Raw genomic sequence first — 12,653 nt, forward strand, 5'->3', positions numbered from 1 at the left:
AATTTGGCACCCGAGGGGGGCCCCAGCGTGTGCGAAGAGGAGCACAGCTCACCTGATGGCTTCCGCGATCCGGGTGCTCTCCTTTCGCCGGTCACTGGACAGCCGGCCGATTAGGTAGGAATAGTCCAGGCCGCTGCAGAACACGCTGCCCACCGCGCTGAGGAGCAGCAGCTTGCTGTCGTCCGTGGCTGCGTTGCAGAGCGCTCGCCGGACCTCCTTCATGATCTGCGGGCAGAGGAGGATTTGCAGGAATGTTAAGCACCAGTCCTGTGAGCCCCGGGCTTTCAGACCAGTGGCCTCACTCCTGAGGGTGGAGGTGAGTACTCTGCTCTGCCTGTGCAGGGAGTACCCCCCCACCCAGATACAAGCCACGTCCAGGCCACACAAAGAAATACCATAGCCAGGGACCCTGTACTACCCCCGAGGCAGGCACAGAGTGCTAATAAGGTGGTGGTGGGTCACTGGGCAGACTGGGAAGCCCGGCTGGGAGTCGTTTAATCCCCGCAAATCTCTGCAAATCTTCTTCCAGCATTTGCTTGTTCAGCCCTTTCCAAGGCGTGGGAAGGGAGTCCACTGCACGGCCCAGGTGAGGTATGTTAGCCATCTCTAGGAGGCCCGGCCTTGGCACATCCTAATCCAACTAAGACCCTTGCATGGCTAGCAGATGGCACACAGGAAGTGGGCTTTGGCATCAGACCCAGAAAATTTTCCAGGTGCTGAGGGAAATGACCATCAAATGCTAATTCTGTATCCAACTAAACTATCATTCAAAAGCAAGGGTAAAGATCAGGCAATTTCGGTAAAAGAATGTTACCACTCTTAGACCTTCATGGAAAGAACTAAAAAAGGATGCACTTCAAGAAGAAGAAAACTATATCCAGAAAGAAAAAACTGATACGCAAGGAACATCAGCCAGCAAAGAAACTGGTGAATGTGGATGATACGTGAACATGTGGATAAATCAACAGAAGAATTGACTGTAAAAGTCACCATCCTGGTGGAGGCTGGGGGTTTGCCCAAGGTAGAACTCTAGTCCTAGGAGAGAACAGTGTGTACAACGAGAGGAGGGAGGACTGTGGAGCATGCAGGTGTGCATGTCTGGAGTGGTGGAGAGGGAACGACCACATTTAGGCTTCGCTGGGGGTACAAAACTTAAGGAAAACTTCTTAAAAGTACATGAATTATAATGAATGGGGAGATGTAAAATAAAAGCTCAATTACTCAATCCAACAGAAGTTAGGGAAGGAGAAAAAATACATGCAGAGAACACACGGTAAGAGAAAACAAGGCATGCCCTCACCTGGATGGAGCTGAGAGTCCAGTGGGGGGACAGTAAGTGAGCAGCCTTTTAAAGGACCATTATTAATTACCCAGTAGGCATAATCATAGAGGACAGTGGGGAAATATTATGAGAGCACTGCTTTTTAAATTATACTTTTAAAAGAAGCCCCCATTTCGTAAGCATTAGAAGTGCTAGGACCGCATCGAGTCATTTCCATATAATATTCTATTCCAAACAAAAACCCTGTAAGGTCGGGAGTGGTATCCCAATCTTGCAGGTGAAGGGAGGAGGACTCAGAGAAGTGAAGTAAGTTGCCGGAGGTGACCAGTCAGGGGAAGAAGCAGGATGCAGACCTCATCCCGCTGGCCCTTCTCTCTCTTCTACTCCATATGGAAGGATGACTTCCATGAATGGGTAAATCTTAGTGGAACAAACAGGGTGAGACGTCAATCTGAAATGAGACTCTCCTGGCCTGCACTCTGTGAGGACAGGGAGGCACTTTCCCCTCTAACCGGGTACAAGCCATGGCCATTCATTGTGAGCAGCAAAAACGCTAAGAGGCCACTATCTCGTGGGTCCTTCCATCCATCTGCCCCCAGAAACAGACATGCTCTCACCCACATGTGAACTCTGTTCTCTGGGAGGCAAACACAAGAAACCCTGCCGTAAAGCACGAGCTGCCTCTCCACACCGGACTCCGAGTGGCCTCTCCATCTGCGGTCACACTTCCTTGTCAGTTAGTGAAAACAACATCCAACAAAACAGCCACCTCCTTTAAGAACCAAATGGAAATAAATCTGTGTTCTATTCATCCAACAACAGTACAAAGTACATTTTTTTAATTTGAAAAAAATTCTATCTACTTAGTACACCTTTCCTTTGCCTTTCTTGTGTTGATAATCCAATTGGGACTGATGGCTGGGGTTCCACCTTCTTGAAGGACCCCAAATTTTATAATGTCACTGGTTTGTTTAAAGTAAAACGTTCTAAAATTATTACACACTCCTTTGCCTTCTTCAACACAACACACTGCACACACGTAACCAACTCTCGGTGGTCACCTGCTGGCGTATGACAGATCAGTCCCCTCAGAGGCTCCTGGGATGAGCCGCAATAACCAGTGGTACCAGCCCGCCATGCGCCTGAAGTCCTAAATCTGTTCTTGAGATTCCCTGCCTTGTCAGGCGCTGGCTCCGCTGTCAGCGTCTGCTGGGGGAGGCACAGTCGTCCTCCACTGCTTCCGGCTTCCGATCTGCCGCGGGTTGGATGCAGATAACCAGATCCATCAGAAGTGGGTGTAAAATGAGAGCAGACCAGGGTCCCTGTCTCTACCTCATCTTTACCTGCTCAACTCAGTCACCTGGGGCCCATCTCAACCGCAACCACCTTCGTGAAGGCGTTCCCAAATATCACCAACCAAAGGCACACTCTTCATTCTCCTGACCCCCCAATCCTGCTATGACGCTTCTGACGCACTCCCTTATAGGACAGGCGCATCCTCACCTTATCCTGCCTCCTACCTGACTTAAATCCCTGTGACAGGCAGCCTGCAAGCTGGTCCTCAGGGATCCCCTCCACTGATATTCATGCCCTTCTGTCATCCCTTCCCCTTGAGTGTAGACTGGACCTAGTGACTCACTTCTAAGCGTGAGAATGTGACAAAAGGGAAGGGAGGTCCCTTTCAAGAGGAGACTAGGCTACAAAAGGACTATAGCTCATGTGGGCCATCCTCTTGTGCTCTCTCCCCTTCTTGGAGCTCTCGGTCTGGGGGAGGCAAGGTGCCACGTGTGAGCAGCCCCATGGAGAGGCCATTCCACAGCCCACGTGGAGTAGCCACGAGGCAGGGAACTGCTGTCTCTGGCCAGTGAGGGCCTGACACCTGCCAACAGCCACCTGGGTGAGCTTGGAAGCGGCTCCCCCTCCACCGAGCCTTCAGTCGAGAGTGGAGCCCCAGCCCACCCCCTGACTGTGGGCTTGTGAGAGACCCTGAGCCAGAGGCATCCAGCTAAGCCAGGTCCGGATTCTTGACCCACAGAAACTGTGAGATAATAAATGTTTGTCGTTTTAAGATGCTAAGTTTAGGGCAATTTGTTAGGCAGTAATAGACAATACAATCCCTTAAGAACTAAAATAGTATCCTGCTCATCTGCATAACCCTTGAAACACCTAGTCCAGAGCACTGCACAGAGTAGAATTTAACAAATGTTTATTGAATTGAGTGAACGGCACAGTATTTACCTCCTCAAGAAGTTTATAGTCTAACGGGTGGAATCAGACACTTAACAAATTACCACGCAAATCCACGTGCACTAACAACTGGGATAAGTTCCAGAAGGGAGGGGTGCATGGTGCTATGAAAGCACATGAGAGAGCGATACAACCTGGTCAGGGAGGTGAGGGAAGACTCTCCTGTGGAACTGATGGCTGAGCTGAGATCTTTAGGAACAGCAGGGTCAGCTAAGCAAGGAGGAAGAGAAGGCTGTTTCAGTCAGGAAGACAGGCATGCACAAAGGTCCAGGGGCAGGTGTAAGCATGAAAGAAATCCAGCGTGACTGGAGTGCAGCTGGGGAGAAGAGTGACATGTGATATGAGGTGAGGCTCAAGGGTCAGAATGCACTTACCCTGCAGGCCACATTAAAGGTTTTAATTCTTTTTTTTTTTTTTTTGAGGAAGATTAGCCCTGAGCTAACTGCTGCCAATCTTCCTCTTTTTTGCTGAGGAAGACTGGCCCTGAGCTAACATCCATGCCCATCTTCCTCTACTTTATATGTGGGACGCCTCCAACAGCATGGCTTGCCAAGCGGTGCCATGTCCGCACCTGGGATCCGAACTGGCAAACCCCGGGCCGCTGGAGCAAAACGTGCTCACTTAACCACTGTACCACAAGGCTGGCCCAAAGGTTTTAATTCTTAACCAAAGTGATCGGGATCCAGTGATGTGTTCACAGTGTGTATGGGTATACATGTGTGTGGAAGGGGTGACTTGATCAGACTTGTGTTTCCGGCAGGGCACTCTGCCTGCCTTGTGGACAATGGATTACAGGGCAGGAGACGTGAAGGTGGGCAGACCTGTGAGAAGGTAATTGTGATAGTCCAGACAGGACAGCCTAGTAGTGTGAACTAGGAAGCTTATAATGAAAACAGAGAGAAGGAAACATATCAGGGAGCTATTTAAGAATGAAATAGCTTGAAGATAGTGTGGATGTGGCATATGATAAGAGGGTGTGACATGTGACTTCTGCATGTCTGGGGTGCTCCCGGGGTGGTGGTGCTGCTGTCTGCTGAGGCTGGGAGCACTGATGAAAACCGGGAGTTGAGTGAGGGCATGGGGTCCTCTCCTAACGGGGTAAGAGGATGAGCTTTCCATCACCAAGACTTTGGGCAAGCCATTGTGCTGGCTCTTTTCTTAAGGGGCATTTTCATTATTCTCCTGGTTCTTCGCTATTTTTCAGACAGGAAAAATATTACGACACACCCGCTAGCCTCAGAATCTAGTTAACACACTCAGCAATGTATGAATTTCTGCCCATGAGGCCAATCCAATCAATGTCACATATACAACCAGAAAAAGAAATTCAGTTATGACTGTGAAGGCAGCCCCCTCTTGTCCCTCCACAAACGAGCAAGGCCGGGTCTGCCGGTGCCCATTAAACCACCTCTGTTTCACCCTAACAATGACAGGAACATTTGTGGAGGGCCTCCTACGTGCCAGGTACTCTGTGAGCCTCTTTGCAGATGTTACCGCTAATCCTACAAGCAAGATATTGTAGCTCAGAGAGGCAAACGAGCTTCCCGAGGGGACAGAAGGGGTGAGTTGGTGGAGGCAGGATTCGAACCCAGGTCTGCTAGACTCCCAAATCAGTCTTCCTCTGCTAACAACACCTCTTCACTTCAGTAGGATCTTTCTTTTGGGCCCACGTTACCCGGTTAGCCGGCTTATCCATACAGCTAATCCACTCTGGTTGTTGAGACAGCTGAAAACACCAGATCAATAAGAGTTTTCCACTTTCCTCCTGTTCTGTCACCAACACACGCCAATTAGGAATGCAAGCCCGAATTAACCAAGCTCCTGTCTTGGGAGGTGAGACGCCGTGCACCTAAATCGGCAGGATGCCACGCGTTCTCCACAGTGAGTAGGCAGTAGTTAACATGCAAAGCTGATCCAGGGAGACAGAACGAACTGGGAGATTCACATTATTCGATTCATCAAAGGAAAAGGCTGTGTCTTTTTAAAGCATGCTTTTAAAAAGTAGTGAAGTAGAAAAAATCCAACAAGAATTGGTCTCCTGCGGATGTTTCAGGACGAGCTTAAAATAACAAGGTTTCCAGGTACATAAACATGTGCAGAACAGCCTTTGGGGTAAACCCCAGGTCTGGACTTCTCTGAATCCTATACAGAGGTCTACACAGCAGAGAACCCTGGGATGATTCCAAAGGTGGAGGAGGGAAAGACCCCAAAACACCATGCTTAAAGGAGGGGCAACAAGCAACCACCATCCCCACAAACGACAAACGTCTCTGCGCTTACAGGTTGGCGGTCATTCCTGACTGTCACACCCACCATCCTGTAAAAGAACCAAAGTCTATGCAAATCATGCTGATAGGACGTGTGATGACAAGTTCAAGGACACAGCGCCTCCCACCCCACCCCACCCCACCCCACTTCCTGGGCCTCGCCGAGTGTACTGGATACACCAGGCAAGGTCAGGCCATCCTACCCATCCCAGTCTGGGTGGGCAGTCACTCCTCGACTGTGTGCCCCACAAGACACAGCCCTGTGGCCGACCCTCCATGTCTTCATTGCTACCAACGAAAGCAGAGTGAAGCATATTACAGGGACAGGGAAAAGGGGCTTTGCAGTTAACTGTCTTCAATGGGGCAGGCACCGGGCTGCGTGCGAGAGACAAAATAGGGAGCAAGAGTGACAGCGGTGCCTGCCCTGCCCTCCCAAAGCGACATTCGGTTATGCCATGTGACCCCAGGCCCGGTAAGTTCTCTAAGCCAGTTTCCTCATCGGTAAGATGTGGATCATAATAAGCATACATCAGAAGGGACCGGTGGGATGAAACGGGACAATAGCAAATACAAAGCACAAAGAGCCACTGCACTGTCATTGCTTTGTCATTGCGACTCTATGCCGTGCCCCAGGTCAGTCTAGCTGGAGAAGGCCGCTTGGCTGAGTGTTTTCCCACATTTGCGCCATCAAGAGTCCCCTCATCGCTCCCCACTAAGTACCCCACGTTTTGAATGGTGTTGTCGACCCAACTGCATTAAGTATTCATTGTTTCCCAGTTCTGTTCACCTAAGACAATATGATTAGCATCAAAAAGTAATGCAGAAAAAAGATAAATTGGACTTCATCAACATTTTTCAAATTGTCCATCAAAGGACACCATCAAGAAAGTAACAAACCAACCCAGAGAATGGGAGGAAGGATTTTCAAATCACGTATCTGATTACGGCCTGGTGTCCACAATATTTTAAGAACTCTTAAAACTCAACAATGTAAAAAACTCCAATTTGGAAAACAGGCAAAAGATTTGAATAGACATTTGTCCAAAGATAGACAAATGGCCTAGAAGCACACACAAAGGTGCCCAACGTGGTTAGACGTTAGGAAAACGCAAATCAAAACCACAAAGAGATACCACCTCGCGCCCACTAAAATGGCTATAATCAAAAAGACAGACAGTAACAAGTGTTGGCAAGGATGTGGAGAAATTGAAACCTCCATATACTTACTGCTGATGCAAATGTAAAATGGTGCAGCCACTGTGGAAAACGGCTTGGCAATTCCTCAAAAAGTTAAATATGGAGTTACCATATGACCCAGCCAATTCCACAGTTAGGAATATATCCAAGAAAACTGAAAACATATGTTCACACAGAAACATGTACACAAATGTTCCTAGTGATATTATTCATAATAGCCAAAAGTGGAACCAACCCAAACGTCCCCAAACTGCAGAACAGATAGATGAAATGTGGCATAGCCAGACAATGAGAAGAAAGGAAGCACAGACACACTGTAACACGAATAAACCTTGAAAACGCTATGCTCAGCGAAAGGAGCCAGTCACAGAAGACCACATATTGTACGACTCCATTTGTATGAAATGTCCAGAGACAGAAAGTAGGTTAGCAGCTGCCAGGGACCTGGGGAAGGGAGTAGGGGAGCGACCACTAACAGGTCACTCATTTCAAAACAGCATTTCCTTTGGGGTGACGGAAAAGTTCCAGAATTAGATAATGGTGATAGTTGTACAACTTTGTGAATATACTAAAACCACTGAATTGTACATTTTAAAAGGGTGAAATTTACGGTAAGTGAATTATATCGCAATAAAAAAAAAAAAGTAAGTGAGTTGAGTGAACAGAAGTCCGTCTAAAGCACAGAAATCTGACATGCTGACTACTACGTAGTTTAGCTGGAAAAGCCCCAGACACGATGTTTGGATTCTGGGGCTGCCCCCTGACTAATTATGCAACCCTGCTCAGTTTATTGAATCTCTGTTCACCAGGGCCTTCCCTGTAAAAGGCGACAGTATCGTGCCCTGGTCATAAAGATCAAATAGTGATGTACATCAAGTGATTAGCAGATTGTGTCCTGTAGCCAAGTTTGTGTGCGTGTTGCCTATTTGCATCGATGGAACGGAGAGAAAGCAGCGCCCCACCCTGCCTGAGGGAGAGGCTTTCCCCGCCTGACCCTCCCTCTGGTGCTGCCCCCTCACCTCGGGCGTCAGCGCGTTGTTGTCCGAGGTCTGACTGGACAACAGGATGTGCGTGAAGCCCTCCTCCTTCCGCACGACGATGTCCCGGAACCGACAGTTGTTCTCGTTCTGGCGGACGCTGTACCTGAGCCTCTTGTCAAAGACGTAGTCCTTCTCTGCCTCCAGCTTCCTCTTCACCGGGCTGTGCAGGGATAACGCCCCGTTGGTCAGCGCAGAACCTTCTGAAGTCAAATAAACAAAGTGAGAAACTGACAAGGCAACGATCGCACGAGAGCGTCGCGAGCAGAGAACGTTCAGATTTCCACGGAAAGGGTGGGATGTGGTGGGGACCCCGTGCACCCTCGGTTCTGGGGTGGTGAAGGGCCGGGGGTTTAACTGCTCCATCCCCAAATTTGGAAGAGGACAGACAGGGCTCTCCGTGAAGGGCCCCATGTGGTCCTTGACTCCCCTCTCCCACACACCCGCCCGTGAGCACCCAGCTTCTGCTCAGATGCCTCCAGCAACAAGGAACGCGCTACTTTGAAAACTTATGGCCACGAAACAAAACAAAACAAAAACTGCAGCTTTATTCACAAGCACCAACAATTGGAAGCAATCAATACGCCCTTTAACAGGTGAATGGATAAACCAACGATGATACATTCATACAATGGAATATTATTCAGCAACAAAAAGAAACCAGTTATCAAGCCACAAAAACACATGAGCGAATCTTAAATGCATATTGCTAAGAGAAAGAAGCCAGTCTGAAAAGGCTACACACTGCATGATTCCAATTCTAGGACATTCTAGAAAAGGCAAAAGTATAGAAACAGTAAAAAAAAAAAGCAGTGGTTGCCAGGGGTTCAGATGGAGGAGCAGGAGGGCAGAACAGGTGAAGTACAGGGCATTTTTTTTAGGGCAGGGAAACTATTCTGTATGAGACTATAATGGTGAAAAAAAGATGTTAAGTGTTTGTCGAAACCCAAAGAACTTCACAGCAGAGTGAATCCTAAAGTACACACTTTTTTTAAAAAACTTAAGAGATTGGGGGAATCCCAGGATGGAATGCAGAATGTCACAGAAGGATCCAACAGTATTACAAATGTGTGAAACGCCCTCACTGAAGGGGGCAGCAGGAAAGGAGCTGACCTGAGTAACTTCAGAAATGAGTGGAGTCTGTAAGACTAAAGGCAAATAGTCTGTAGAGAAGCACTGTGCTCCGGTTGATAAAGTTGATTCCCACGGAGGTAGGTACAAGCTACGATTCTGATACCACTATACACGCATGCTGGAAGTGAACCATCACATAAATGGCGGTAGAGGGTAGGAACAAGGTTTCTCACTGTTGGGAGTGAGAGTTTACAGAGAAGCGAGGGGAGGAAGCTAGAATGATCCACGTGGTACTGGATTGGAGTTGAAGACATCAGTATGAACTCACGTTTAACTTAGAGCAGATACAGATGGTGACACACAAAAATATTTATAGATAAGCGTGTACACACAGGTTAGGAATACACGGGTATTTCCTTGCTGTCAGCTGAGAGGGCTCAGAATTAATGACACCCCAATTAGCAGTGGGCACACCAGCCCCCAGATCTTGGCTTCTAATATCATTCTCAGTAAAAGGAACCAGGGCTCCCCGGAGAAATGGCTGATTCTAGGACTGGGGCAGGACACAGACAAGATAAGCTTGTAGTGGCTGAAAAATAATAATAAACTTCACAGTGATGGGGGTATGTCAAAAGGACACAGGAGCCAACTGGGAGAGCTCCCAATGGCCAAAGATGGAACAATCTGATCAACAAAATAAAGAAGTATTGCATTATAACTGACGGTATGGAATAAACACCCATGAGCCCACACTGATATAAATGAATGATTGAATAAATTAATAAACAGGAGCGAACAGACAAATCTCCCGTGCAGAAGAATTTCAAATAGTCTACAGAGATCCTCTGCCCTTGAGGAGGGGGAGCATAACCCCCCACCCTTTAGTGTGGGGTACACACTCTGACTTCCTTCCAAACAGCACAGCATGGGAAGTCGGGGGCGGGGAGAGTAACTGGACAGTGGAGAAACCGGACGGGGGCAGATGGAGAAGTCAAAGCCCCTCCAGCTAGGAGATCAAGACCAACACCAACAGTGACAAGTCACAATGACTGCACGTCCCCTTGATATGATAAGAGGAGATGGGCACAGTACCTCTGTGGTCTTCCTCCCAAGACCCGCAACCCCAGCCTAACCAGGAGAAAAACATCAAACAAATCCAAATTGAGGGACCTTCTACAAAATACCGGATCAGTACACTTCAAAACCACAAAGGTCATCAAGAACCAGGAGAGTCTGAGAAACTGTCACAGCCCGGAGGAACATAAGTAGGCATGACGATTCGATGTTATGTGGGATCCTGATGGGACTCTTGAGCAGACACTAGGTGAAAACTAAGGGAACTTTATAAAGTATGGACTTCAGTTAACAATAACATATCAACACTGGTTCATCAACTGTAACACACGTACGTACATTCTAATATAAGACGTTAATATTACGAGGACAAGCTGAATGTGGGGTATTACAGGAACTCTCTGTATTATCTTCCCAATTCTTCGGTAGATCTAAAACTGTTTAAAAAGTGAAGTTTATTTTAAAGAATACATTTTAAAATGAAGTTAATAATAATAAATTTAAAAACCACTAAACACTTCCCAGGTGATTCTGACATGCAGGCCGGTTCGAGAACCTGGCCCAGTGGTTCTTACACCTGAGCATATCAGGATGGCCTGCAGAACTGTTAAAACCCAGCCTGTGGGCCCCCCCCCCCCCGCCCCCATGCTGCTGCCACTGCTCCAGCAAGCAGGCTTTGGGAACCAGGGTCCAGACAACCCACAGACATGTCTATCACCAGGAGCCCCACTGGTGCCGGGGCGTGAGCAGCCTTCCTCAAGGGTTGTGCTTGAACACTGATGAAGGTCTGAAAAGCTTGTTGCGTGTCACCATTCCTGCTGGGAGGCAGGGGGGTGACTGCCCCATGCAGGATGGAGCTGCATCTCAAAGATGACCTCGTTAAGCTGCAGTGGTGCGGGAGGAAGGGTACGAGGAAACCCAGAGAAGGACATAGCTACATGCTAAGCACTGTCGGAACCTTTCATTCTGTTTCTGGCAGGGATGGAAAAGAAGTCACTACGGAGACTGAAATGCTGGAACCAATAGAAGCCAGCCCCATGAGGCCAGACCTGTGCCCCGCTTGGGAAAATTACTGTAGACCGGGTGGACACCCCTGTTTGCTGATCCTCAGAGAGCAGGTTTTGAGGGTCCAATTCGATAACATATTTAAAGGACCTGGGAGATAGTATACAATGCATAAATGGTTGCTTGTCACTTGCTTTATAATCATTACAGCCTGGCTCAGCACAAAAATATTTTCTGTGTGAACCCTGTCTCTCCTACAGTATTGTGAGCATCTTGAGGGCAGGGCCACCATCACGTACAACACAGCCCAGCATAAGACCTGTGCACCGAGAAGTCCACGGGAATTGTTCCTCGGCCTCTGGAGCCCTGGATCCACCTGAGTGGACTCACACCCTTAATTAGCATTGGGGATCTTGGAATCTCAAGAACCAAGCCAAAGGTGGGAACCAGGAAATGCTTCCCTGGACCGCTTGTCCCACATGCTGGGTCTGTACCCAGATGAGCGCCCAGCCGCCAAGGGGCACAGAAGCAGCAGTGCCTGTGTCATCCAACAGACTCCAGGAAGCCTCCTCATTTTGCACTTTTCCATTACCCAGAGTAACTGGCCTTTGTCAGACACCACGATGCGGGTAAAATGATTCAATGCACTCCAGAAAATAAACGCAGGCATTTAATTAAAAGGCTGTGTAAAGGGAGCTGCTTCTTCAGGGTTAACCTCAAAACCTTCAGCTCTGTGGAAGGGCTTCCTAATTGGAGCCGGCCACGGTCTCTCAGCAGCCCAGGCCGATGCGTGCTGTGGTCCTGCTGGCGGAGGTTAGCACATAACGGGAGCCGCTCTCAGTGGACACCGGCTCTCGCCTGGTGAGAAGTCAGGAGCTCAGGGCTTGGGTACATCAATGCTTTCTGGGGCTGGGGAAGGTTTGAATAAAATCCTTCTGCGCCCCCCAACCGAGCTGAGGTGCTAATTAACAATTATATCAAGGAGGAGGACACGAGGGTTATCTTTTTTGAGCAGCTCTGTATACGCTGTCTCAATTTCTCAACGGTCCTAGGTAACTGCCACTGTGAGTCCATTTTGCAGATAAGGAAAAGCGAATAGCTTGCTGGAAGCCACAGAGCTTTTAAATGGTAGAGCCAGGACTGGAGCCAGCTGACTCTCATTTTATTCGTTCATTCACTGAAAATCTACTTATCAACTCCTACGGCTAGCTCTCACACTAGACAATGGAGGGCCAACAAAAATTAGAGAAATAAGGTCCCTGCCCCCACAGAGCCTGCTTCAGGTCGGGGAGATGGGAAGTAAACAAGTAAACTGACACCTAAAATAATTACAGATGGGAAAACAACGTGGTGCTGTGACAAAGAATAATGGGGGCGGGGAGTGTCTCTGTGAATTCAAAGCCTTTTTCTCTATCAGGACAGTGGGCTTGAGTCTCCCATGGTAACCCGGAAGATGCACCATCTCTGGGC

General features: G+C 48.4%; 1 protein-coding gene across 3 annotated transcripts in view; it reads right to left on the reverse strand.

Moving 5' to 3' along the window:
• The window catches only part of CDYL2 (chromodomain Y like 2), a 157,011-nt gene that overhangs the window by 20,553 nt on the left and 123,805 nt on the right, over nt 1-12,653 (reverse strand). For 2 of the 3 annotated variants that reach the window (XM_044761119.2, XM_044761120.2), the window contains exons 3-4: nt 8,013-8,233; nt 53-225 (exon numbers count right to left, since the gene is read on the reverse strand). In XM_044761119.2, coding sequence (XP_044617054.1) covers nt 53-225; nt 8,013-8,233 — 394 coding nt within the window. The remainder of the gene's footprint in view (nt 1-52; nt 226-8,012; nt 8,234-12,653) is intronic. The other variant, XM_070500412.1, reaches the window with a different exon arrangement.

Source organism: Equus asinus, chromosome 28 (genome assembly GCF_041296235.1).
Source record: "Equus asinus isolate D_3611 breed Donkey chromosome 28, EquAss-T2T_v2, whole genome shotgun sequence".
In the NCBI taxonomy this organism is placed as follows: Eukaryota; Metazoa; Chordata; class Mammalia; order Perissodactyla; family Equidae; genus Equus; species Equus asinus.